This window comes from Peromyscus maniculatus, chromosome 22, assembly GCF_049852395.1.
Source record: "Peromyscus maniculatus bairdii isolate BWxNUB_F1_BW_parent chromosome 22, HU_Pman_BW_mat_3.1, whole genome shotgun sequence".
Classification (NCBI taxonomy): domain Eukaryota; kingdom Metazoa; phylum Chordata; class Mammalia; order Rodentia; family Cricetidae; genus Peromyscus; species Peromyscus maniculatus.
In genome coordinates this window covers 333,805-358,010 of record NC_134873.1, presented here as the reverse complement: position 1 = coordinate 358,010, position 24,206 = coordinate 333,805, and the positions used below count along the sequence as shown (strand labels likewise).

At 41.5% G+C, this 24,206-nt stretch overlaps 1 protein-coding gene across 1 annotated transcript in view; it reads right to left on the bottom strand.

Annotated features, from left to right (window-relative positions):
* Window positions 1–24,206, bottom strand: part of LOC143270293 (uncharacterized) — a 539,180-nt gene that overhangs the window by 472,911 nt on the left and 42,063 nt on the right. The window contains exons 5-12 of the mRNA XM_076559691.1: window positions 23,988–24,074; window positions 20,169–20,336; window positions 18,380–18,466; window positions 16,511–16,597; window positions 14,641–14,727; window positions 12,771–12,857; window positions 10,901–10,987; window positions 9,031–9,117 (exon numbers count right to left, since the gene is read on the bottom strand). Coding sequence (XP_076415806.1) covers window positions 9,031–9,117; window positions 10,901–10,987; window positions 12,771–12,857; window positions 14,641–14,727; window positions 16,511–16,597; window positions 18,380–18,466; window positions 20,169–20,336; window positions 23,988–24,074 — 777 coding nt within the window. The remainder of the gene's footprint in view (window positions 1–9,030; window positions 9,118–10,900; window positions 10,988–12,770; window positions 12,858–14,640; window positions 14,728–16,510; window positions 16,598–18,379; window positions 18,467–20,168; window positions 20,337–23,987; window positions 24,075–24,206) is intronic.

Below are 24,206 nucleotides of genomic sequence, written 5' to 3'. Positions count from 1 at the left end.
TGAGTCAGAGACACTGCCAGCCACCACCATGACAAGCCGCAAGTGAAGATGCTGGTAAGCCACGAGCCATGTAGCAAGCATAGATTTATAGAAATGGGTTAAGATATAAGAACAGTTAGTAAGAAGCCTGCCACGGCCATACAGTTTGTAAGCAATATAAGTCTCTGTGTTTACTTGGTTGGGTCTGAGCAGCTGTGGGACTGGCGGGTGAGAGAGATTTGTCCTGACTGTGGGCCAGGCAGGAAAACTCTAGCTACAATTTACTACAACTCTAGCAGGAAGTAGTAAGAGAAGCAACGTCCCCAAATTCTCAAATATACCATGACCCCTTTGGAGATGGAATTGGCTCATTCCTTCTCTAAACCCAAACATATTTCTAAAATAAAAGGTTAAAAGATTCTTTTGTCCCATATCAGAAGAGCCCTCTGGTGTGGGACAGGAAAAAACCAATATTTTTATTTAAATCAGGTTTATTATAAATGTGATCTCTTTCTAAAGACGAAAAGGAGATATGATATAGATATGATAAGATGAAAGGGTAGATTAATGAACCTAATTTTAAAGAGCAACTTGTTTGAAATGTTTTACATTGGTATAGATTTTAGTTCATTGATAAAATTTTAAAGTTAATTTTCTTATACTGTATATATATATTTCTATTCTCGTTTGAGGTATTATGTTTATGTAACTCATTTAGGTAGTAATGGATAGTTTAGACAAACAGATTAATAGTTAGTCATCTATGATAATCATACTTGTAGCCATGTTAGCTAAGTCTTCTAGGTATACATAGATATATTTCAGAGAGACAGGTAATCTTCAAATACGTCAAAGACCTACAGAATATGGCATTTAAAATTTTTTTTAAAATGTGAACTTTCTGGACAGTGAGACATGTCTGCTCCTGACAGCACCAGATTTACTTCAGAGAGGAGGATGGGCATTGAAAACACTCCATATGGAATTTATATTCACCTTGGCAAAAATAGCCATTTGGGCAAGAAACTGTTCTTGCCTGGACTGCTTGATCGACTGGACCTACAGGACCCATAGAAAGATGACCACTGAACTTTGCTTGACAAAATGGTCCTTCAGGTGCCTGCTTCACAGAGAAAACTCCTAGAAATTTTACAGGACACTGAAAAAAATGACCAAGAATCTCTAGCCCTGTGGACTAAATACAGATGCCCCAACTTAACAAAGGAACATGAGGTGACTACCAGGCTGTCAGCTGTCTCTATCTACCCTGCAAGACTCCTGAAAGTTGCTTGCATCCTCCCATCTCTTAGGTAATATTATATCCTTCTGAGGTCTTTGATATAGTTGAAGCTAGAGAGTTACACATTTCCTTAGTTATGATAAAAGATAAGTTAGATATAAAACCTTAACCTCACAAATATATGATAGGTAGAATATTTTCTTTAATATTGTAACTGCAATTCTTGCTTGATAATTGTTTTGTTATTTGCAATTTTACTATGTTAATGTCAAAAACTTCCTTTTTGAAAATGAAGAAAAGGGGAAGTGCGGTGGATATCACTCTGTATAAATAAAAAGTGATTGGCCAGTAGCCAGACAGAAAGTATAGGCAGGACTAACAGAGAGGAGAATTGAGGAAACAGGAAGGGAAGGGAGAGACTGCCTGGAGCCCCCTCCAGGACCAGAAAAATATATGGTACTAATAAGCCACAAAGCACGCGGCAAAGGATAGATTAATAGAAATGGGCTAAATATAAGAATAAGAGCTAGACAATGATAGGCCAGAGCTAATGGCCAAGCAGTTCAAATAATGTAAGAGTCTGTGTGTTTATTTTATAAGTGGGCTCAGGGACTGACGGGACTTGCTGGGAGCTGGAGAGAAATTCTCCATCTACACCATGGAGCCAGATGGGGAATCCAAGCAGAAAGACAAGGAGAAGAAAAGTGGAGTCAGAGGGATGATGAGCACTGCCAGGGGAACAAGATGTAATGGAACACAGGTAATGCCACAAAGACACATGGCAAACAGCTTAATTTGAATGGGTTGAGCTAAGTTGTAAGAGTTAGCTAGCAAGAAGCCTGAGCCATAGGCCATTTGATTTGTAATTAATATTAAGCCTCTGACTGGTTATTTGGGTATTGAGGGGCAGGAAAGATTATTCTGTTTACAAATGACACCTACTATCTGTCGTGAATTCACACAGACCTGAGAAAGCTTAAAATAGATTCTGAATACACAAAAACAAAGCCACACTGGGCTTCCTAGTCTTACAATCTCATGCCATCAGCAGCTCAGAAATGGACCTGTCCACCAGCTGCCATAGGCTAAGCAGCATGGTGGATTTTTACAGTCTCTCCCACAGGTCATGATAGAGAGAGGATTCTCCTAGCCTCTCCCTGTGGGCTTGAGAGCACAGCTGCAGACTTAAGGACACAGCTCTACACATACTGCTTCCCAGAATTGGGGAGGTAAGCTTAACTCATTGTCGTGCCTTGTTGAAAAGATGAATGGGGCAGAACCAGCAGTCAAAGATGTGCAGCTTAGCAATTTAAAAACTCTTCCAGTAAGGAAAGAATTAAAGGTGCAAAATAAAACAGATTCAGATGGGAAAATCCTCTAAGTAGGTAACAGTGTGTTTAAAAATATAGGTAAGCTTGGGAGAGAAAAAAAAAACGGTAGAAAAAGTCCTTTGAAACATTTTTTAAAAAAGCCATGTAAAGATGGAAATTATACAGAGTCTGCATACTGTATACTATTGCATTGTCTTTGGGATTTTTTTAACTGCAAAGAGTCATTTGATTGTAGAGGTTACAAAGTTAAACCAATATGTGTATTTTAAAGGTATCTTGACTTAAAAATTTGGGTCTAAGGATATGTTGCTTTGGAAAAGAGCTCTGCTTTTGTTTCCACAGAAGATGAGGAGCTGTGAATTTTTTCCAAGTTAATATGGTTCCATAAGGGAAGACCCCTTGAGAGGTCTTCAGATGATTCAATATCCAGAACAGCTTCAAGGCAACTGGCTGAGATGATGAAGACTCACAGACTATTCCACTCAGGACTTGACTATAATTCTAAATTGTCTCAGGAGCCACATAAGGTTACCAGTGGCCCCAATCAGCAGGATGTAGTATAGAAAACTATGGCCAAATTACAAAACTATGCCCAAATATTACAAAAATTGTAAATATTTATTTTCATTTAAGGGGAGTTGGTTACAAACTGTTATTGGTCATAGGTAAAAAAAAAGACTAAACAAAGGAGTTAAATTGAGAGATCTCTTTCTAAAAGGAGAAGAGAGGATATGATAGAGAAATGATAAAAGAGTAGATTATTGAATCTACTTTAATCCAAAAAACCCAGAACTATTGTTTTTTTTTTATTTTAATGCTTGTTTTTTATTTAATTTTTTTATTTTTTTTTAATTTAATTTGTTTTGTAAATTTATTTTACAACATCATTGAGTTCAACATAATAGCCACAGAGTCCCCTGTTCTCCCACTCTCGCCCCCTTCCCCCTCCCCCCACCCCACCCCCCATTCCCACCTCTGCCAGATCAAGGTCTCCCCCGAGGACCGGGATCGACCTGGTAGACTCAGTCCAGCCAGGTCCAGTCCCCCCCTCCCAGACCGAGCCAAGCCTCCCTGCATAGGTCCCAGGATTCAAACAGCCAACTCATGCAACGAGCCCAGGACCCGGCACCAACACACAGCTGCCTCCCAAACAGATCAAGCCAAATGACTGTCTCACCCGTTCAGGGGGCCTGATCCAGTTGGGGGCCCCTCAGCCCTTGGTTCATAGATCCTGTGCTTCCATTCATTTGGTTATTTGTCCCTGTGCTTTATCCAACCTTGGCTTCAACAATTCTCTCTCATATAAACCCTCTTCTTTCTCACTAATTAGAATTCCAGTGCTCCACCAGGGGCCCAGCCGTGGATGTCTGCATCCAGATTCCTCAGACATTGGATGGGGTTTATGGCACAACTAACAGGGTGTCTGGCCATCCCATCACCAGAGTAGGTCAGTTCCTGCCGTCTCTCGACCATTGCCAGCAGTCTTTTGTGGGGGTATCTTTGTGGATCTCCGTGGGCCTCCCTAGCTCTCTGCTTCCTCCCCTTCTCATGTGGTCTTCATTTAACATGGTCTCCTATTTCTTGTTCTCCCTCTCTTTTCTTGATCCAGCTAGGATCTCCCACTCTCTTTCCCTCGACCGTTGCCTTTCATTGTTCCCACTCATGACCAGGTTGTTCATGTAGATCTCATCCATTTCTCCGTGTTTTTTTTGGGGGGTCTCGTTTTCCGGGTAGCCTCACTGGTGATGTGAGTAGCAGTCCAGTCATCCTTGTTCCACATCTAGCATCTTCCTATGAGTATTTTTCATTAGTATGAATTTTGGCTTATTGATGTAAATTTAATGTTAGTTTTGTTATATTATATGTATATTTCTAGTCTTGCTTAAGGTTATGATTTTAGAGTTCATTTAAAAATATAATGTATATTTAAGAAATATAAATTAATAGTCATTTATAATAATCAAACTTATATTCATGTTAGTTAGGTTTGATAGATATGCAAACATATTTCAATCACATAGGTAATCTTCAAACACTTCAAAACTTACAAAACATGGCATTTAAAATATTTTAAGAACTTAGACTTTTGAGGACAGTGAGACATGTTTGTTCTTGGCAGCATCAATTACTTCAAAGAGGATGATGGGCATTGTTAAGAAACTCATTATGGAGTTTGCTTATAATATGGAAAAGATTGGGGCAAGAAACTGCTCTTGCCTGAAGTGCTTGAGAGTATATTGTATAAACTGCACATGCAGGACCCATAGGAAAGTGACCACTGAACTTTGCCAAAACAAGGAGGGATGATCCTCCAGGACCATGCTTTGCAGAAGAAACTGTGAGACATTCTGCAGAACACAGGAAAGTGACTGATGAACTTTGCAATTAGGCAGACAAGTCCTTGAAATTTCCTGCTTCACTGAAAAATATGCCAGAGACTCTTAGGCCTGTGGGCTGAAGATACATTCCCCAATGATACAGAGGAACTTTGGGTGACTGTCCAGACAGCCAGATGTCTCTGTTATTTCTAGAATTTTGGAACTTGCTTACAATATACTTCCCATTTACTCAGATAATATTATATTCTTCTGAGGTCTTTGAGGGAGTTTTTAAAGACTAGATAGTTATAATATCAGTTTTCCTTGTTTAGGATAAAAGGAAAATTAGATATGAAACTTTACACTCACAAATATAGGATAAATGATGCCAGGGTAGCAAGATGTAACGGAAGACAGGTAATGCCACAATGACACATGGCAAACAGCTCAATTAGAATGGGTTGAGTTAAGTTGTAAGAGTTAGCTAGCAAGAAGCCTGAGCCATAGGCCATTTGGGTTGTAATTAATATAAGCCTCTGTGTGTTTACTTAGGACCTAGTGGATGCAAGACTGGGCAGAACACAGGAAAACTTCAGGCTACATTCCCGTCTTCTGTAAAACTTGAAATTGACCAGGTTTTGACACATTTTCTGAAATGTATCATTTTCCACACCTTGTACCCTGTTCCAGTCAATCCTGGTATACTCCCCCCACTGCCTCTCAGACATTATGAGGCACCCCTCTCTCATTCTCTTTGGACAATCACAGGTCCAAATCTTTCACTTACTGTTTCTAGCTCCCCCCCCCCAGTTATATTGACCTTCATCCTTGCCCTAAACGCTGCAAGCCTCCTTTCTGTTGCTTCTTCCTTTGGTACTTCCTCTCACTCCTGCTCAGAGGCTGTAGAGGTCTTATGTTTATCCTGGCCTGGTCTCTTACACCAACCCCTTGCAAACACCCAACTTACCATCTTTGTTGAGGGAAGCTCTCTTATAGACAGATCAAGAAACCACCAGTCAGCATATGCAGTGATCACTTCCACTAAAACATTTGAAGTGACCCACCAATGGTCAATGGGCTAACATATATACTGACTCTAAATATGCCTTTTTAATAGCCCATGCCCATCTGTCCTTTGGAGGGAAAGTGACTTCCTCACTACCAAGGGCACTCCCATAGTTAATGGTCCCCTTATTGCCAAGCTAACTGGAGAAGTAGCCATAATTCACTGCAGGGGAAACCAGTCCTCTAAGGACCCAGTGGCCTTAGTCAATGCCAAGGCAAACTCATTAGCCCACCGACAGGCCTCCAGCACCTCTGGATCAACAGAATATATTTTGTTTTTGGTACTCTCCTACCAGCCCTGTTATCAACCAGAGGAGAATGACAAACTCCTGAAAATTGGGGTCATGCAGACAAAGGATGGATGGTTTTACTTCAATAACTGCCTCATCCTCCCTCAGGAGCTGGCATTGTCCATCATTTCAGACATTCACCAGACTTTATATGTAGGCCCAAAACACTGTTCCATTTCTTAGAGCCCCTCTTTGACCCCACCCATCTTTAAGCTTGTATTTCACAGGTTCATTCCTCCTGCCAGACTTTTGGCACGGCCAACCTGCAGGGGTCCTCCAGACACATCATTGTCTACAGCAACTTTGAGGACACCAATGAAGTGACAACTGGCAGATTGATTTCAGCCAAACGCCATTATCTCCTAACTCTCGTTGAGACCTTCACAGGATGGATAGAAGCTTTCTTCACATCCAGGGAAACAGCAGATGTGGTAGCTCAAGTACTCCTGGAACACATCATCCCTTGAATTGGCGTGCCAAGACCATACAAATGGACAATAGGCCAGCCTTCTTTTCCAGGGTCATGGAGCTCATGTTGTAAGCTCTCAACATTTCCTGGAACATCCGCATCCCCTATTATCCACAATCCTCATGAAATGTGGAGGGGGCCCATGGATTCACCAAATAACCCCTCACCAAGCTCTCCAATGAACTCAGGTTATCTTGGCTTTGACAAGGGCATCTCCTCATTGCCTTTACCTTCCTCTGAGCCACCCCATGCTCTCCTACAGGTCTAAGCCCTTCTGAGCTCCTTTTATGGAAGATCCATCCTCCCCAATCACCGACCTTCCAGCCCAAACTCCTTCACTGGCTGGGTACCTCCCTTACCTTGTCCTTCTAAGGTCCCTTCCCATTCACATGCTGGTAGCTATCTCCTTGCCCCCATACCAATAGATCTAACTGCCCCTGAGCCTGCCCCATGCACCCTGGGGGAACCAAGTACTCCTCAAACTCCTAGCACTTAAGTCTCTTGAGACCAGGTGGACAAAATCCTACACTGTGATCCTCAGCATCCCTTTGATTGCCAGGCTCCTAGGACAACAAAGCTGCTACCATCTCTTCAGGCTCAAGCAGCCACCTATGCAGGATACATGATCTGTTCAGCAGTGGGGACTCTCCACCCTCCAGTTTCCCAAGATGTCCAATTGAAGGGTGTATCTGTTCTTCTGCCTTGTGCATTCTACTTTGTCAGTACAACCAAGATTTTTTTCTGGCAGTCACAGTGCAGGTGTTAATAATCTATTTTTTCCTTGCAACTTGCCTTCTCTGCTCCCTCAAGAAACAGATGCCTGGGGACTCCAGAATGGCAGTAAACCAGATGCTTCTTTCCCCACACCTCTATCTGGGGGAGGATTAGGAGGTGTGGCCTTTTCAGAGGAGTTGTGTCATTATTGATTCACCTTGAGGTTTCAGAAGACTTGGGCTATATTCAGACAGCTCTCTGTTTCTTGTGTGAGTCAGTGTAGCTCTCAGCTGCTGCTTCAGCGCCATGCCTGCCTGCCTGAATTATGATGGTGATGGAACTGTATGCATCCAATTGGAACCATAAGCCCCACTCCAAACAAACCCTTCCTTCTAGAAGTGGCCTTGGGCATGGCAATAGAAAGTAATAGAACTAACATCTAATTACAGTATGAGTGACATGAACAAAGCCTGAAGGATACATTGGAGTCACTGAAGGGGTGTTACCCAGAGTAATATGGCAAAAACAGAAGAAGTAATTCTATAATGTTGGCTTAGACAGCATACAAAGAAGACCAGATTATTTAATAAGGTACATTTATGAAATATGAGTTTTGAAAATGTATTTGATGATGCTTGGCAGATGGAAAACCTCACTGAATTTTATTCCACAACAAATAATGACTCCAGGTCTTTGTCATTCAACATGTCAGTGACATGCCTAACTTAGCAGTCTCATTGTTTATACTAAGGACATATCGGTCTTTGCTTATGAACAGGTGCATAAGAAACATATTGATTCTGGGGTCTGGAAAGATGACTCAGCAGGGTTTACCACTTTTTGCTGGGGCAGAGGCTCTGGCTTTGATTCACAGAACCAACATCTTGGCTGAGAACCTTCTAGAACTGCAGTGCCAGGGGATCCAAAGGGCCCCTGGATGTCAGTGAGCAGACCACAAACAGAGTGCACAGAAAGAATGCATTCAAAACATTTCCACCCCTAAAATAAATCCACTGAAGTCATACAAGAGTGTTTGGTAGGTTCCTGTTGACATTATCTACTGCATGATTCTCTAACGTATACTCTGTTTATTTGTGTGTGGTTTCTTTTCTGATTCAAAGAGCTCCCTTTCTGATTTTTGTCTCCATAGTCTAATTTACTATCACGTACCCATGAAAATAGTGGTTCTCAACAGGTGGTTAGTGACCCATTTGGAAAACCTAAGACTGTCTTTCACGGGGTTCACCTAACACCTTCTGAAAACATTGATATAGACATGATAATTCATAAGACGTGAAAAATGACAGTTATCAAATAGCAAGGGAAAAAATTTCCTGTGCAGGTTCACCACAACATGAGATAGGTCATCAGATGGCCACACCCTTAGGAAGGTTGAGAACTAGTGCCTTACAGGGTGATTAGATTGTGGGCTCCCAGAAGGGAGGATATGAAGGAGGTGAAGAAATGGGCCAGGCTGGCTTCCTCTTCTCTGACACTATTTGAAATACTGCAGACATAGGAACACAGAGACATCGTTCCTTACACAAACAAATATATTACATGTCAAATGAGTGGGAATTAAAGGTAAATATATTTCTTTTTCTTTGCAGCTATCAGTTATTACCTCATCTAGCGGAGACAGTTCCAGGTCCCCCAAGATGGTCTTGACGCTGGAGGACCTTATTGCACAGCCAATATGTTCCTCGCTCTTCTGCAAAGGAAAGGTAGAGGATGAACCTTCGCAGTTAAGGAAATCAATTCTTTTGTTTGGTCTGTATGTGAAGTGTGTGTGAGACCCAAAACTGTTATTTCCTTCGTTTTCAAATGAAGCCGTCTTCTGACACAAAAGAGGCTGTGCTGGGTTCCTTTAAATTATGAATACCAAAATTCAAAACAGAACAGGAGAAAAGTGTTTCACTCTCTTTTGCTCAGTTTCTTTGAGGTCGCCTGAGTTCTGGCATGTGATAGGTGGATCTGAGTTTCATTGCTGGAAGTAAAATGGGAACCATGTCTAATGATCTTTAACCGAGTATTTTCAACACATGGTTCGTAGTCAAGCAGTTTGCTGGTAATTGTGTTTTCTGGAATGGATCCCGGGTCATTATGCCTGCATGCAGAGTGATCTGCTGGCATTGGTGTGCTAGTGTATTGTATCAATTTCTTTTGTATTTTGTGGAGTGTGTGTGAGTGTGTTTTAATGCTGATATACTTACATTCAAAGCATAAATATGAAGGCCACCAAATGGCTAATGTCATACAGGCACTTGCCAGCATGACTGACACTTCCAATTGAACCCTGAGATTGAAATGGTGAGAGGATAGAAACTACTCCTAAAAATTATCCTTGCACCTGCACACTTCTGCTGTGGCAAACAGTTTCTTGCCTTTTCCCATTCACCAAATAAATTGAGAGCAGGTTATCCTTGAACTCAAAGAGACCAGTGTCCTCTGCATTATGAGTGCACAGGTTAGAGGAGTGTACCAACAAGACCACCTCCTATTCATGTTCTTCCTGCCTATAAGTTCTCTGCATTTCAATGTTTCATACCAGCAGGCTGATGAGGCCTAGGGTATAACATTTTGGCAACCACCCTGAAAGCTGACTCATCGTTTATACTAAGGACATATTGGTCTTTGCTTATGAACAGGTGCATGAGAAACATATTGATTCTGGGGTCTGGAAAGATGACTCAGCAGGGTTTACCACTTTTTGCTGGGGCAGAGGCTCTGGCTTTGATTCACAGAACCAACACCTTGGCTGAGAACCTTCTGGAACTGCAGTGCCAGGGGATCCAATGCGCCCATGGATGTCAGTGAGCAGACCACAAACAGAGTGCACAGAAAGAATGCATTCAAAACATTTCCACCCCTAAAATAAATCCACTGAAGTCATACAAGAGTGTTTGGTAGGTTCCTGTTGACATTATCTACTGCATGATTCTCTAATGTATACTCTGTTTATTTGTGTGTGGTTTCTTTTCTGATTCAAAGAGCTCCCTTTCTGATTTTTGTCTCCATAGTCTAATTTACTATCACGTACCCATGAAAATAGTGGTTCTCAACAGGTGGTTAGTGACCCATTTGGAAATCCTAAGACTGTCTTTCACGGGGTTCACCTAACACCTTCTGAAAACATAGATATAGACATGATAATTCATAAGACGTGAAAAATGACAGTTATCAAATAGCAAGGGAAAAAATTTCCTGTGCAGGTTCACCACAACATGAGATAGGTCATCAGATGGCCACACCCTTAGGAAGGTTGAGAACTAGTGCCTTACAGGGTGATTAGATTGTGGGCTCCCAGAAGGGAGGATATGAAGGAGGTGAAGAAATGGGCCAGGCTGGCTTCCTCTTCTCTGACACTATTTGAAATACTGCAGACATAGGAACACAGAGACATCGTTCCTTACACAAACAAATATATTACATGTCAAATAAGTGGGACTTAAAGGTAAATATATTTCTTTTTCTTTGCAGCTATCAGTTATTACCTCATCTAGCAGAGACAGTTCCAGGTCCCCCAAGATGGTCTTGACGCTGGAGGACCTAATTGCACAGCCAATATGTTCCTCGCTCCTCTGCAAAGGAAAGGTAGAGGATGAACCTCCTCAGTTAAGGAAATCAATTCTTTTGTTTGGTCTGTATGTGAAGTGTGTATGAGACCCAAAACCGTTATTTGCTTCGTTTTCAAATGAAGCCGTCTTCTGACACAAAAGAGGCTGTGCTGGGTTCCTTTAAATTATGAATACCAAAATTCAAAACGCAACTGGAGAAAAGTATTTCACTCTCTTTTACTCAGTTTCTTTGAGGTCGCCTGAGTTCTGGCATGTGATAGGTGGATCTGAGTTTCATTGCTGGAAGTAAAATGGGTATCATGTCTAATGATCTTTAACCGAGTATTTTCAACACATGGTTCGTAGTCAAGCAGTTTGCTGGTAATTGTGTTTTCTGAGATGGATCCCGGGTCATTATGCCTGCATGGAGAGTGATCTGCTGGCATTGGTGTGCTAGTGTATTGTATCAATTTCTTTTGTATTTTGTGGAGTGTGTGTGAGTGTGTATTAATGCTGATATATTTACATTCAAAGCACATATATTAAGGCCACCAAATGGCTAATGTCATACAGGCACTTGAAAGCATGACTGACACTTCCAATTGAACCCTGAGTTTGAAATGGTGAGAGGATAGAAACAATTCCTAAAAATTAACCTTGCACCTGCACACTTCTGCTGTGGCAAACAGTTTCTTGCCTTTTCCCATTCACCAAATAAATTGAGAACAGGTTATCCTTGAACTCAAAGAGACCAGTGTCCTCTGCATTATGAGTGCACAGATTAGAGGAGTGTACCAACAAGACCACCTCATATTCTTGTTCTTCCTGCCTATAAGTTCTCTGCATTTCAATGTTTCATACCAGCAGGCTGATGAGGCCAAGGGTATAAAATTTTGGCAACCACCCTGAAAGCTGACTCATCGTTTATACTAAGGACATATTGGTCTTTGCTTATGAACAGGTGCATAAGAAACATATTGATTCTGGGGTCTGGAAAGATGACTCAGCAGGGTTTACCACTTTTTGCTGGGGCAGAGGCTCTGGCTTTGATTCACAGAACCAACATCTTGGCTGAGAACCTTCTAGAACTGCAGTGCCAGGGGATCCAAAGGGCCCCTGGATGTCAGTGAGCAGACCACAAACAGAGTGCACAGAAAGAATGCATTCAAAACATTTCCACCCCTAAAATAAATCCACTGAAGTCATACAAGAGTGTTTGGTAGGTTCCTGTTGACATTATCTACTGCATGATTCTCTAACGTATACTCTGTTTATTTGTGTGTGGTTTCTTTTCTGATTCAAAGAGCTCCCTTTCTGATTTTTGTCTCCATAGTCTAATTTACTATCACGTACCCATGAAAATAGTGGTTCTCAACAGGTGGTTAGTGACCCATTTGGAAAACCTAAGACTGTCTTTCACGGGGTTCACCTAACACCTTCTGAAAACATTGATATAGACATGATAATTCATAAGACGTGAAAAATGACAGTTATCAAATAGCAAGGGAAAAAATTTCCTGTGCAGGTTCACCACAACATGAGATAGGTCATCAGATGGCCACACCCTTAGGAAGGTTGAGAACTAGTGCCTTACAGGGTGATTAGATTGTGGGCTCCCAGAAGGGAGGATATGAAGGAGGTGAAGAAATGGGCCAGGCTGGCTTCCTCTTCTCTGACACTATTTGAAATACTGCAGACATAGGAACACAGAGACATCGTTCCTTACACAAACAAATATATTACATGTCAAATGAGTGGGAAGTAAAGGTAAATATATTTCTTTTTCTTTGCAGCTATCAGTTATTACCTCATCTAGCGGAGACAGTTCCAGGTCCCCCAAGATGGTCTTGACGCTGGAGGACCTTATTGCACAGCCAATATGTTCCTCGCTCTTCTGCAAAGGAAAGGTAGAGGATGAACCTTCGCAGTTAAGGAAATCAATTCTTTTGTTTGGTCTGTATGTGAAGTGTGTGTGAGACCCAAAACTGTTATTTCCTTCGTTTTCAAATGAAGCCGTCTTCTGACACAAAAGAGGCTGTACTGGGTTCCTTTAAATTATGAATACCAAAATTCAAAACAGAACAGGAGAAAAGTGTTTCACTCTCTTTTGCTCAGTTTCTTTGAGGTCGCCTGAGTTCTGGCATGTGATAGGTGGATCTGAGTTTCATTGCTGGAAGTAAAATGGGAACCATGTCTAATGATCTTTAACCGAGTATTTTCAACACATGGTTCGTAGTCAAGCAGTTTGCTGGTAATTGTGTTTTCTGGGATGGATCCCGGGTCATTATGCCTGCATGCAGAGTGATCTGCTGGCATTGGTGTGCTAGTGTATTGTATCAATTTCTTTTGTATTTTGTGGAGTGTGTGTGAGTGTGTTTTAATGCTGATATACTTACATTCAAAGCATATATATGAAGGCCACCAAATGGCTAATGTCATACAGGCACTTGCCAGCATGACTGACACTTCCAATTGAACCCTGAGATTGAAATGGTGAGAGGATAGAAACAACTCCTAAAAATTATCCTTGCACCTGCACACTTCTGCTGTGGCAAACAGTTTCTTGCCTTTTCCCATTCACCAAATAAATTGAGAACAGGTTATCCTTGAACTCAAAGAGACCAGTGTCCTCTACATTATGAGTGCACAGGTTAGAGGAGTGTACCAACAAGACCACCTCCTATTCATGTTCTTCCTGCCTATAAGTTCTCTGCATTTCAATGTTTCATACCAGCAGGCTGATGAGGCCTAGGGTATAACATTTTGGCAACCACCCTGAAAGCTGACTCATCGTTTATACTAAGGACATATTGGTCTTTGCTTATGAACAGGTGCATAAGAAACATATTGATTCTGGGGTCTGGAAAGATGACTCAGCAGGGTTTACCACTTTTTGCTGGGGCAGAGGCTCTGGCTTTGATTCACAGAACCAACATCTTGGCTGAGAACCTTCTGGAACTGCAGTGCCAGGGGATCCAAAGCGCCCCTGGATATCAGTGGGCAGACCACAAACAGAGTGCACAGAAAGAATGCATTCAAAACATTTCCACCCCTAAAATAAATCCACTGAAGTCATACAAGAGTGTTTGGTAGGTTCCTGTTGACATTATCTACTGCATGATTCTCTAACGTATACTCTCTTTATTTGTGTGTGGTTTCTTTTCTGATTCAAAGAGCTCCCTTTCTGATTTTTGTCTCCATAGTCTAATTTACTATCACATACCCATGAAAATAGTGGTTCTCAACAGGTGGTTAGTGACCCATTTGGAAAACCTAAGACTGTCTTTCACGGGGTTCACCTAACACCTTCTGAAAACATTGATATAGACATGATAATTCATAAGACGTGAAAAATGACAGTTATCAAATAGTAAGGGAAAAAATTTCCTGTGCAGGTTCACCACAACATGAGATAGGTCATCAGATGGCCACACCCTTAGGAAGGTTGAGAACTAGTGCCTTACAGGGTGATTAGATTGTGGGCTCCCAGAAGGGAGGATATGAAGGAGGTGAAGAAATGGGCCAGGCTGGCTTCCTCTTCTCTGACACTATTTGAAATACTGCAGACATAGGAACACAGAGACATCGTTCCTTACACAAACAAATATATTACATGTCAAATTAGTGGGAATTAAAGGTAAATATATTTCTTTTTCTTTGCAGCTATCAGTTATTACCTCATCTAGCGGAGACAGTTCCAGGTCCCCCAAGATGGTCTTGACGCTGGAGGACCTTATTGCACAGCCAATATGTTCCTCGCTCTTCTGCAAAGGAAAGGTAGAGGATGAACCTTCGCAGTTAAGGAAATCAATTCTTTTGTTTGGTCTGTATGTGAAGTGTGTGTGAGACCCAAAACCGTTATTTGCTTCGTTTTCAAATGAAGCCGTCTTCTGACACAAAAGAGGCTGTGCTGGGTTCCTTTAAATTATGAATACCAAAATTCAAAACAGAACAGGAGAAAAGTGTTTCACTCTCTTTTGCTCAGTTTCTTTGAGGTCGCCTGAGTTCTGGCATGTGATAGGTGGATCTGAGTTTCACAGCTGGAAGTAAAATGGGAACCATGTCTAAGGATCTTTAACCGAGTATTTTCAACACATGGTTCGTAGTCAAGCAGTTTGCTGGTAATTGTGTTTTCTGGGATGGATCCCGGGTCATTATGCCTGCATGCAGAGTGATCTGCTGGCATTGGTGTGCTAGTGTATTGTATCAATTTCTTTTGTATTGTGTGGAGTGTGTGTGAGTGTGTTTTAATGCTGATATACTTACATTCAAAGCATATATATGAAGGCCACCAAATGGCTAATGTCATACAGGCACTTGCCAGCATGACTGACACTTCCAATTGAACCCTGAGATTGAAATGGTGAGAGGATAGAAACAACTCCTAAAAATTATCCTTGCACCTGCACACTTCTGCTGTGGCAAACAGTTTCTTGCCTTTTCCCATTCACCAAATAAATTGAGAACAGGTTATCCTTGAACTCAAAGAGACCAGTGTCCTCTGCATTATGAGTGCACAGATTAGAGGAGTGTACCAACAAGACCACCTCCTATACATGTTCTTCCTGCCTATAAGTTCTCTGCATTTCAATGTTTCATATGAGCAGGCTGATGAGGACTAGGGTATAACATTTTGGCAACCACCCTGAAAGCTGACTCATCGTTTATACTAAGGACATATTGGTCTTTGCTTATGAACAGGTGCATGAGAAACATATTGATTCTGGGGTCTGGAAAGATGACTCAGCAGGGTTTACCACTTTTTGCTGGGGCAGAGGCTCTGGCTTTGATTCACAGAACCAACATCTTGGCTGAGAACCTTCTGGAACTGCAGTGCCAGGGGATCCAAAGCGCCCCTGGATGTCAGTGGGCAGACCACATACAGAGTGCACAGAAAGAATGCATTCAAAACATTTACACCCCTAAAATAAATCCACTGAAGTCATACAAGAGTGTTTGGTAGGTTCCTGTTGACATTATCTACTGCATGATTCTCTAACGTATACTCTCTTTATTTGTGTGTGGTTTCTTTTCTGATTCAAAGAGCTCCCTTTCTGATTTTTGTCTCCATAGTCTAATTTACTATCACATACCCATGAAAATAGTGGTTCTCAACAGGTGGTTAGTGACCCATTTGGAAATCCTAAGACTGTCTTTCACGGGGTTCACCTAACACCTTCTGAAAACATAGATATAGACATGATAATTCATAAGATGTGAAAAATGACAGTTATCAAATAGCAAGGGAAAAAATTTCCTGTGCAGGTTCACCACAACATGAGATAGGTCATCAGATGGCAACACCCTTAGGAAGGTTGAGAACTAGTGCCTTACAGGGTGATTAGATTGTGGGCTCCCAGAAGGGAGGATATGAAGGAGGTGAAGAAATGGGCCAGGCTGGCTTCCTCTTCTCTGACACTATTTGAAATACTGCAGACATAGGAACACAGAGACATCGTTCCTTACACAAACAAATATATTACATGTCAAATTAGTGGGACTTAAAGGTAAATATATTTCTTTTTCTTTGCAGCTATCAGTTATTACCTCATCTAGCGGAGACAGTTCCAGGTCCCCCAAGATGGTCTTGACGCTGGAGGACCTTATTGCACAGCCAATATGTTCCTCGCTCCTCTGCAAAGGAAAGGTAGAGGATGAACCTCCTCAGTTAAGGAAATCAATTCTTTTGTTTGGTCTGTATGTGAAGTATGTGTGAGACCCAAAACCGTTATTTGCTTCGTTTTCAAATGAAGCCGTCTTCTGACACAAAAGAGGCTGTGCTGGGTTCCTTTAAATTATGAATACCAAAATTCAAAACGCAACTGGAGAAAAGTATTTCACTCTCTTTTACTCAGTTTCTTTGAGGTCGCCTGAGTTCTGGCATGTGATAGGTGGATCTGAGTTTCATTGCTGGAAGTAAAATGGGTATCATGTCTAATGATCTTTAACCGAGTATTTTCAACACATGGTTCGTAGTCAAGCAGTTTGCTGGTAATTGTGTTTTCTGAGATGGATCCCGGGTCATTATGCCTGCATGGAGAGTGATCTGCTGGCATTGGTGTGCTAGTGTATTGTATCAATTTCTTTTGTATTTTGTGGAGTGTGTGTGAGTGTGTATTAATGCTGATATATTTACATTCAAAGCACATATATTAAGGCCACCAAATGGCTAATGTCATACAGGCACTTGAAAGCATGACTGACACTTCCAATTGAACCCTGAGTTTGAAATGGTGAGAGGATAGAAACAATTCCTAAAAATTAACCTTGCACCTGCACACTTCTGCTGTGGCAAACAGTTTCTTGCCTTTTCCCATTCACCAAATAAATTGAGAACAGGTTATCCTTGAACTCAAAGAGACCAGTGTCCTCTGCATTATGAGTGCACAGATTAGAGGAGTGTACCAACAAGACCACCTCCTATTCATGTTCTTCCTGCCTATAAGTTCTCTGCATTTCAATGTTTCATACCAGCAGGCTGATGAGGCCAAGGGTATAAAATTTTGGCAACCACCCTGAAAGCTGACTCATCGTTTATACTAAGGACATATTGGTCTTTGCTTATGAACAGGTGCATAAGAAACATATTGATTCTGGGGTCTGGAAAGATGACTCAGCAGGGTTTACCACTTTTTGCTGGGGCAGAGGCTCTGGCTTTGATTCACAGAACCAACATCTTGGCTGAGAACCTTCTGGAACTGCAGTGCCAGGGGATCCAAAGCGCCCCTGGATGTCAGTGGGCAGACCACAAACAGAGTGCACAGAAAGAATGCATTCAAAACATTTCCACCCCTAAAATAAATCCACTGAAGTCATACAAGAGTGTTTGGTAGGTTCCTGTTGACATTATCTACTGCATGATTCTCTAACGTATACTCTCTTTAGTTGTGTGTGGTTTGTTTTCTGATTCAAAGAGCTCCCTTTCTGATTTTTGTCTCCATAGTCTAATTTACTATCACATACCCATGAAAATAGTGGTTCTCAACAGGTGCTAGTGACCCATTTGGAAAACCTAAGACTGTCTTTCACGGAGTTCACCTAACACCTTCTGAAAACATTGATATAGAGATGATAATTCATAAGACGTGAAAAATGACAGTTATCAAATAGCAAGGGAAAAAATTTCCTGTGCATGTTCACCACAACATGAGATAGGTCATCAGATGGCCAAACCCTTAGGAGGGTTGAGAACTAGTGCCTTACAGGGTGATTAGGTTGTGGGCTCCCAGAAGGGAGGATATGAAGGAGGTGAAGAAATGGGCCAGGCTGGCTTCCTCTTCTCTGACACTATTTGAATTACTGCAGACATAGGAACACAGAGACATCGTTCCTTACACAAACAAATATATTACATGTCAAATTAGTGGGAATTAAAAGTAAATATATTTCATTTTCTTTGCAGCTATCAGTTATTACCTCATCTAGCGGAGACAGTTCCAGGTCCCCCAAGATGGTCTTGACGATGGGGGTCCTTATTGCACAACCAATATGTTCCTCGCTCTTCTGCAAAGGAAAGGTAGAGGATGAACCTTCTCAGTTAAGGAAATCAATTCTTTTGTTTGGTCTGTATGTGAAGTGTGTGTGAGACCCAAAACCGTTATTTGCTTCGTTTTCAAATGAAGCCGTCTTCTGACACAAAAGAGGCTGTGCTGGGTTCCTTTAAATTATGAATACCAAAATTCAAAACAGAACAGGAGAAAAGTGTTTCACTCTCTTTTGCTCAGTTTCTTTGAGGTCGCCTGAGTTCTGGCATGTGATAGGTGGATCTGAGTTTCATTGCTGGAAGTAAAATGGGAACCATGTCTAAGGATCTTTAACCGAGTATTTTCAACACATGGTTCGTAGTCAAGCAGTTTGCTGGTAATTGTGTTTTCTGAGATGGATCCCGGGTCATTATGCCTGCATGCAGAGTGATCTGCTGGCATTGGTGTGCTAGTGTATTGTATCAATTTCTTTTGTATTTTGTGGAGTGTGTGTGAGTGTGTTTTAATGCTGATATATTTACATTCAAAGCACATATATTAAGGCCACCAAATGGCTAATGTCATACAGGCACTTGAAAGCATGACTGACACTTCCAATTGAACCCTGAGTTTGAAATGGTGAGAGGATAGAAACAATTCCTAAAAATTAACCTTGCACCTGCACACTTCTGCTGTGGCAAACAGTTTCTTGCCTTTTCCCATTCACCAAATAAATTGAGAACAGGTTATCCTTGAACTCAAAGAGACCAGTGTCCTCTGCATTATGAGTGCACAGATTAGAGGAGTGTACCAACAAGACCACCTCCTATTCATGTTCTTCCTGCCTATAAGTTCTCTGCATTTCAATGTTTCATACCAGCAGGCTGATGAGGCCTAGGGTATAAAATTTTGGCAACCACCCTGAAAGCTGACTCATCGTTTATACTAAGGACATATTGGTCTTTGCTTATGAACAGGTGCATAAGAAACATATTGATTCTGGGGTCTGGAAAGATGACTCAGCAGGGTTTACCACTTTTTGCTGGGGCAGAGGCTCTGGCTTTGATTCACAGAACCAACATCTTGGCTGAGAACCTTCTGGAACTTCTGTGCCAGGGGATCCAAAGCGCCCCTGGATGTCAGTGTGCAGACCACAAACAGAGTGCACAGAAAGAATGCATTCAAAACATTTCCACCCCTAAAATAAATCCACTGAAGTCATACAAGAGTGTTTGGTAGGTTCCTGTTGACATTATCTACTGCATGATTCTCTAACGTATACTCTCTTTATTTGTGTGTGGTTTGTTTTCTGATTCAAAGAGCTCCCTTTCTGATTTTTGTCTCCATAGTCTAATTTACTATCACATACCCATGAAAATAGTGGTTCTCAACAGGTAGTTAGTGACCCATTTGGAAAACCTAAGACTGTCTTTCACGGGGTTCACCTAGCACTTTCTGAAAACATTGATATAGACATGATAATTCATAAGACGTGAAAAATGACAGTTATCAAATAGCAAGGGAAAAAATTTCCTGTGCAGGTTCACCACAACATGAGATAGGTCATCAGATGGCCACACCCTTAGGAAGGTTGAGAACTAGTGCCTTACAGGGTGATTAGATTGTGGGCTCCCAGAAGGGAGGATATGAAGGAGGTGAAGAAATGGGCCAGGCTGGCTTCCTCTTCTCTGACACTATTTGAAATACTGCAGACATCGGAACACAGAGACATCTTTCCTTACACAAACAAATACATTACATGTCAAATTAGTGGGAATTAAAGGTAAATATATTTCTTTTTCTTTGCAGCTATCAGTTATTACCTCATCTAGCAGAGACAGTTCCAGGTCCCCCAAGATGGTCTTGACGCTGGAGGACCTTATTGAACAGCCAATATGTTCCTCGCTCTTCTGCAAAGGAAAGGTAGAGGATGAACCTTGGCAGTTAAGGAAATCAATTCCTTTGTTTGGTCTGTATGTGAAGTGTGTGTGAGACCCAAAACCGTTATTGCATCGTTTTCAAATGAAGCCGTCTTCTGACACAAAAGAGGCTGTGCTGGGTTCCTTTAAATTATGAATACCAAAATTCAAAACAGAACAGGAGAAAAGTGTTTCACTCTCTTTTGCTCAGTTTCTTTGCGGTCGCCTGAGTTCTGGCATGTGATATGTGGATCTGAGTTTCATTGCTGTAAGTAAAATGGGAACCATGTCTAAGGATCTTTAACCGAGTATTTTCAACACATGGTTCGTAGTCAAGCAGTTTGCTGGTAATTGTGTTTCTGAGATGGATCCCGGGTCATTATGCCTGCATGGAGAGTGATCTGCTTGCATTGGTGTGCTAGTGTATTGTATCAATTTCTTTTGTATTTTGTGGAGTGTGTGTGAGTGTGTTTTAATGCTGATATATTTACATTCAAAGCATATATATTAAGGCCACCAAATGGCTAATGTCATAAAGGCACTTGAAATCATGACTGACACTTCCAATTGAACCCTGAGACGGAAATGGTGAGAGGATAGAAACAACTCCTAAAAATTATCCTTGCACCTGCACACTTCTACTGTGGCGAACAGTTTCTTGCCTTTTCCCATTCACCAAATAAATTGAGAACAGTTTATCCTTGAACTCAAAGAGACCAGTGTCCTCTGCATTATGAGTGCACAGATTAGAGGAGTGTACCAACAAGACCACCTCCTATTCATGTTCTTCCTGCCTATAAGTTCTCTGCATTTCAATGTTTCATACCAGCAGGCTGATGAGGCCTAGGGTATAAAATTTTGGCAACCACCCTGAAAGCTGACTCATCGTTTATACTAAGGACATATTGGTCTTTGCTTATGAACAGGTACATAAGAAACATATTGATTCTGGGGTCTGGAAAGATGACTCAGCAGGGTTTACCACTTTTTGCTGGGGCAGAGGCACTGGCTTTGATTCACAGAACCAACATCTTGGCTGAGAACCTTCTGGAACTGCAGTGCCAGGGGATCCAAAGCGCCCCTGGATGTCAGTGTGCAGACCACAAACAGAGTGCACAGAAAGAATGCATTCAAAACATTTCCACCCCTAAAATAAATCCACTGAAGTCATACAAGAGTGTTTGGTAGGTTCCTGTTGACATTATCTACTACATGATTCTCTAACGTATACTCTCTTTATTTGTGTGTGGTTTCTTTTCTGATTCAAAGAGCTCCCTTTCTGATTTTTGTCTCTATAGTCTAATTTACTATCACATACCCATGAAAATAGTGGTTCTCAACAGGTAGTTAGTGACCCATTTGGAAAACCTAAGACTGTCTTTCACGGGGTTCACCTAACACCTTCTGAAAACATTGATATAGACATGATAATTCATAAGACGTGAAAAATGACAGTTATCAAATAGCAAGGGAAAAAATTTCCTGTGCAGGTTCACCACAACATGAGATAGGTCATCAGATGGCCACACCCTTAGGAAGGTTGAGAACTAGTGCCTTACAGGGTGATGAGGTTGTGGGCTCCCAGAAGGGAGGATATGAAGGAGGTGAAGAAATGGGCCAGGCTGGCTTCCTCTTCTCTGACAATATTTGAATTACTGCAGACATAGGAACACAGAGACATCGTTCCTTACACAAACAAATATATTACATGTCAAATTAGTGGGAACTAAAGGTAAATATATTTCATTTTCTTTGCAGCTATCAGTTATTACCTCATCTAGCGGAGACTGTTCCAGGTCCCCCAAGATGGTCTTGACGATGGGGGTCCTTATTGCACAACCAATATGTTCCTCGCTCTTCTGCAAAGGAAAGGTAGAGGATGAACCTTCTCAGTTAAGGAAATCAATTCTTTTGTTTGGTCTGTATGTGAAGTGTGTGTGAGACCCAAAACCGTTATTTGCTTCGTTTTCAAATGAAGCTGTCTTCTGACACAAAAGAGGCTGTGCTGGGTTCCTTTAAATTATGAATACCAAAATTCAAAACAGAACAGGAGAAAAGTGTTTCACTCTCTTTTGCTCAGTTTCTTTGAGGTCGCCTGAGTTCTGGCATGTGATAGGTGGATCTGAGTTTCATTGCTGGAAGTAAAATGGGAACCATGTCTAAGGATCTTTAACCGAGTATTTTCAACACATGGTTCGTAGTCAAGCAGTTTCCTGGTAATTGTGTTTTCTGAGATGGATCCCGGGTCATTATGCCTGCATGCAGAGTGATCTGCTGGCATTGGTGTGCTAGTGTATTGTATCAATTTCTTTTGTATTTTGTGGAGTGTGTGTGAGTGTGTTTTAATGCTGATATATTTACATTCAAAGCATATATATTAAGGCCACCAAATGGCTAATGTCATAAAGGCACTTGAAATCATGACTGACACTTCCAATTGAACCCTGAGATTGAAATGGTGAGAGGATAGAAACAACTCCTAAAAATTATCCTTGCACCTGCACACTTCTACTGTGGCAAAGAGTTTCTTGGCTTTTCCCATTCACCAAATAAATTGAGAACAGGTTATCCTTGAACTCAAAGAGACCAGTGTCCTCTGCATTATGAGTGCACAGATTAGAGGAGTGTACCAACAAGACCACCTCCTATTCATGTTCTTCCTGCCTATAAGTTCTCTACATTTCAAAGTTTCATACCAGCAGGCTGATGAGGCCTAGGGTATAAAATTTTGGCAACCACCCTGAAAGCTGACTCATCGTTTATACTAAGGACATATTGGTCTTTGCTTATGAACAGGTGCATAAGAAACATATTGATTCTGGGGTCTGGAAAGATGACTCAGCAGGGTTTACCACTTTTTGCTGGGGCAGAGGCTCTGGCTTTGATTCACAGAACCAACATCTTGGCTGAGAACCTTCTGGAACTTCTGTGCCAGGGGATCCAAAGCGCCCCTGGATGTCAGTGGGCAGACCACAAACAGAGTGCACAGAAAGAATGCATTCAAAACATTTCCACCCCTAAAATAAATCCACTGAAGTCATACAAGAGTGTTTGGTAGGTTCCTGTTGACATTATCTACTGCATGATTCTCTAACGTATACTCTCTTTATTTGTGTGTGGTTTGTTTTCTGATTCAAAGAGCTCCCTTTCTGATTTTTGTCTCCATAGTCTAATTTACTATCACATACCCATGAAAATAGTGGTTCTCAACAGGTAGTTAGTGACCCATTTGGAAAACCTAAGACTGTCTTTCACGGAGTTCACCTAGCACTTTCTGAAAACATTGATATAGACATGATAATTCATAAGACGTGAAAAATGACAGTTATCAAATAGCAAGGGAAAAAATTTCCTGTGCAGGTTCACCACAACATGAGATAGGTCATCAGATGGCCACACCCTTAGGAAGGTTGAGAACTAGTGCCTTACAGGGTGATTAGATTGTGGGCTCCCAGAAGGGAGGATATGAAGGAGGTGAAGAAATGGGCCAGGCTGGCTTCCTCTTCTCTGACACTATTTGAAATACTGCAGACATAGGAACACAGAGACATCTTTCCTTACACAAACAAATAGATTACATGTCAAATTAGTGGGAATTAAAGGTAAATATATTTCTTTTTCTTTGCAGCTATCAGTTATTACCTCATCTAGCAGAGACAGTTCCAGGTCCCCCAAGATGGTCTTTACGCTGGAGGACCTTATTGCACAGCCAATATGTTCCTCGCTCTTCTGCAAAGGAAAGGTAGAGGATGAACCTTCGCAGTTAAGGAAATCAATTCTTTTGTTTGGTCTGTATGTGAAGTGTGTGTGAGACCCAAAACCGTTATTTGCTTCGTTTTCAAATGAAGCCGTCTTCTGACA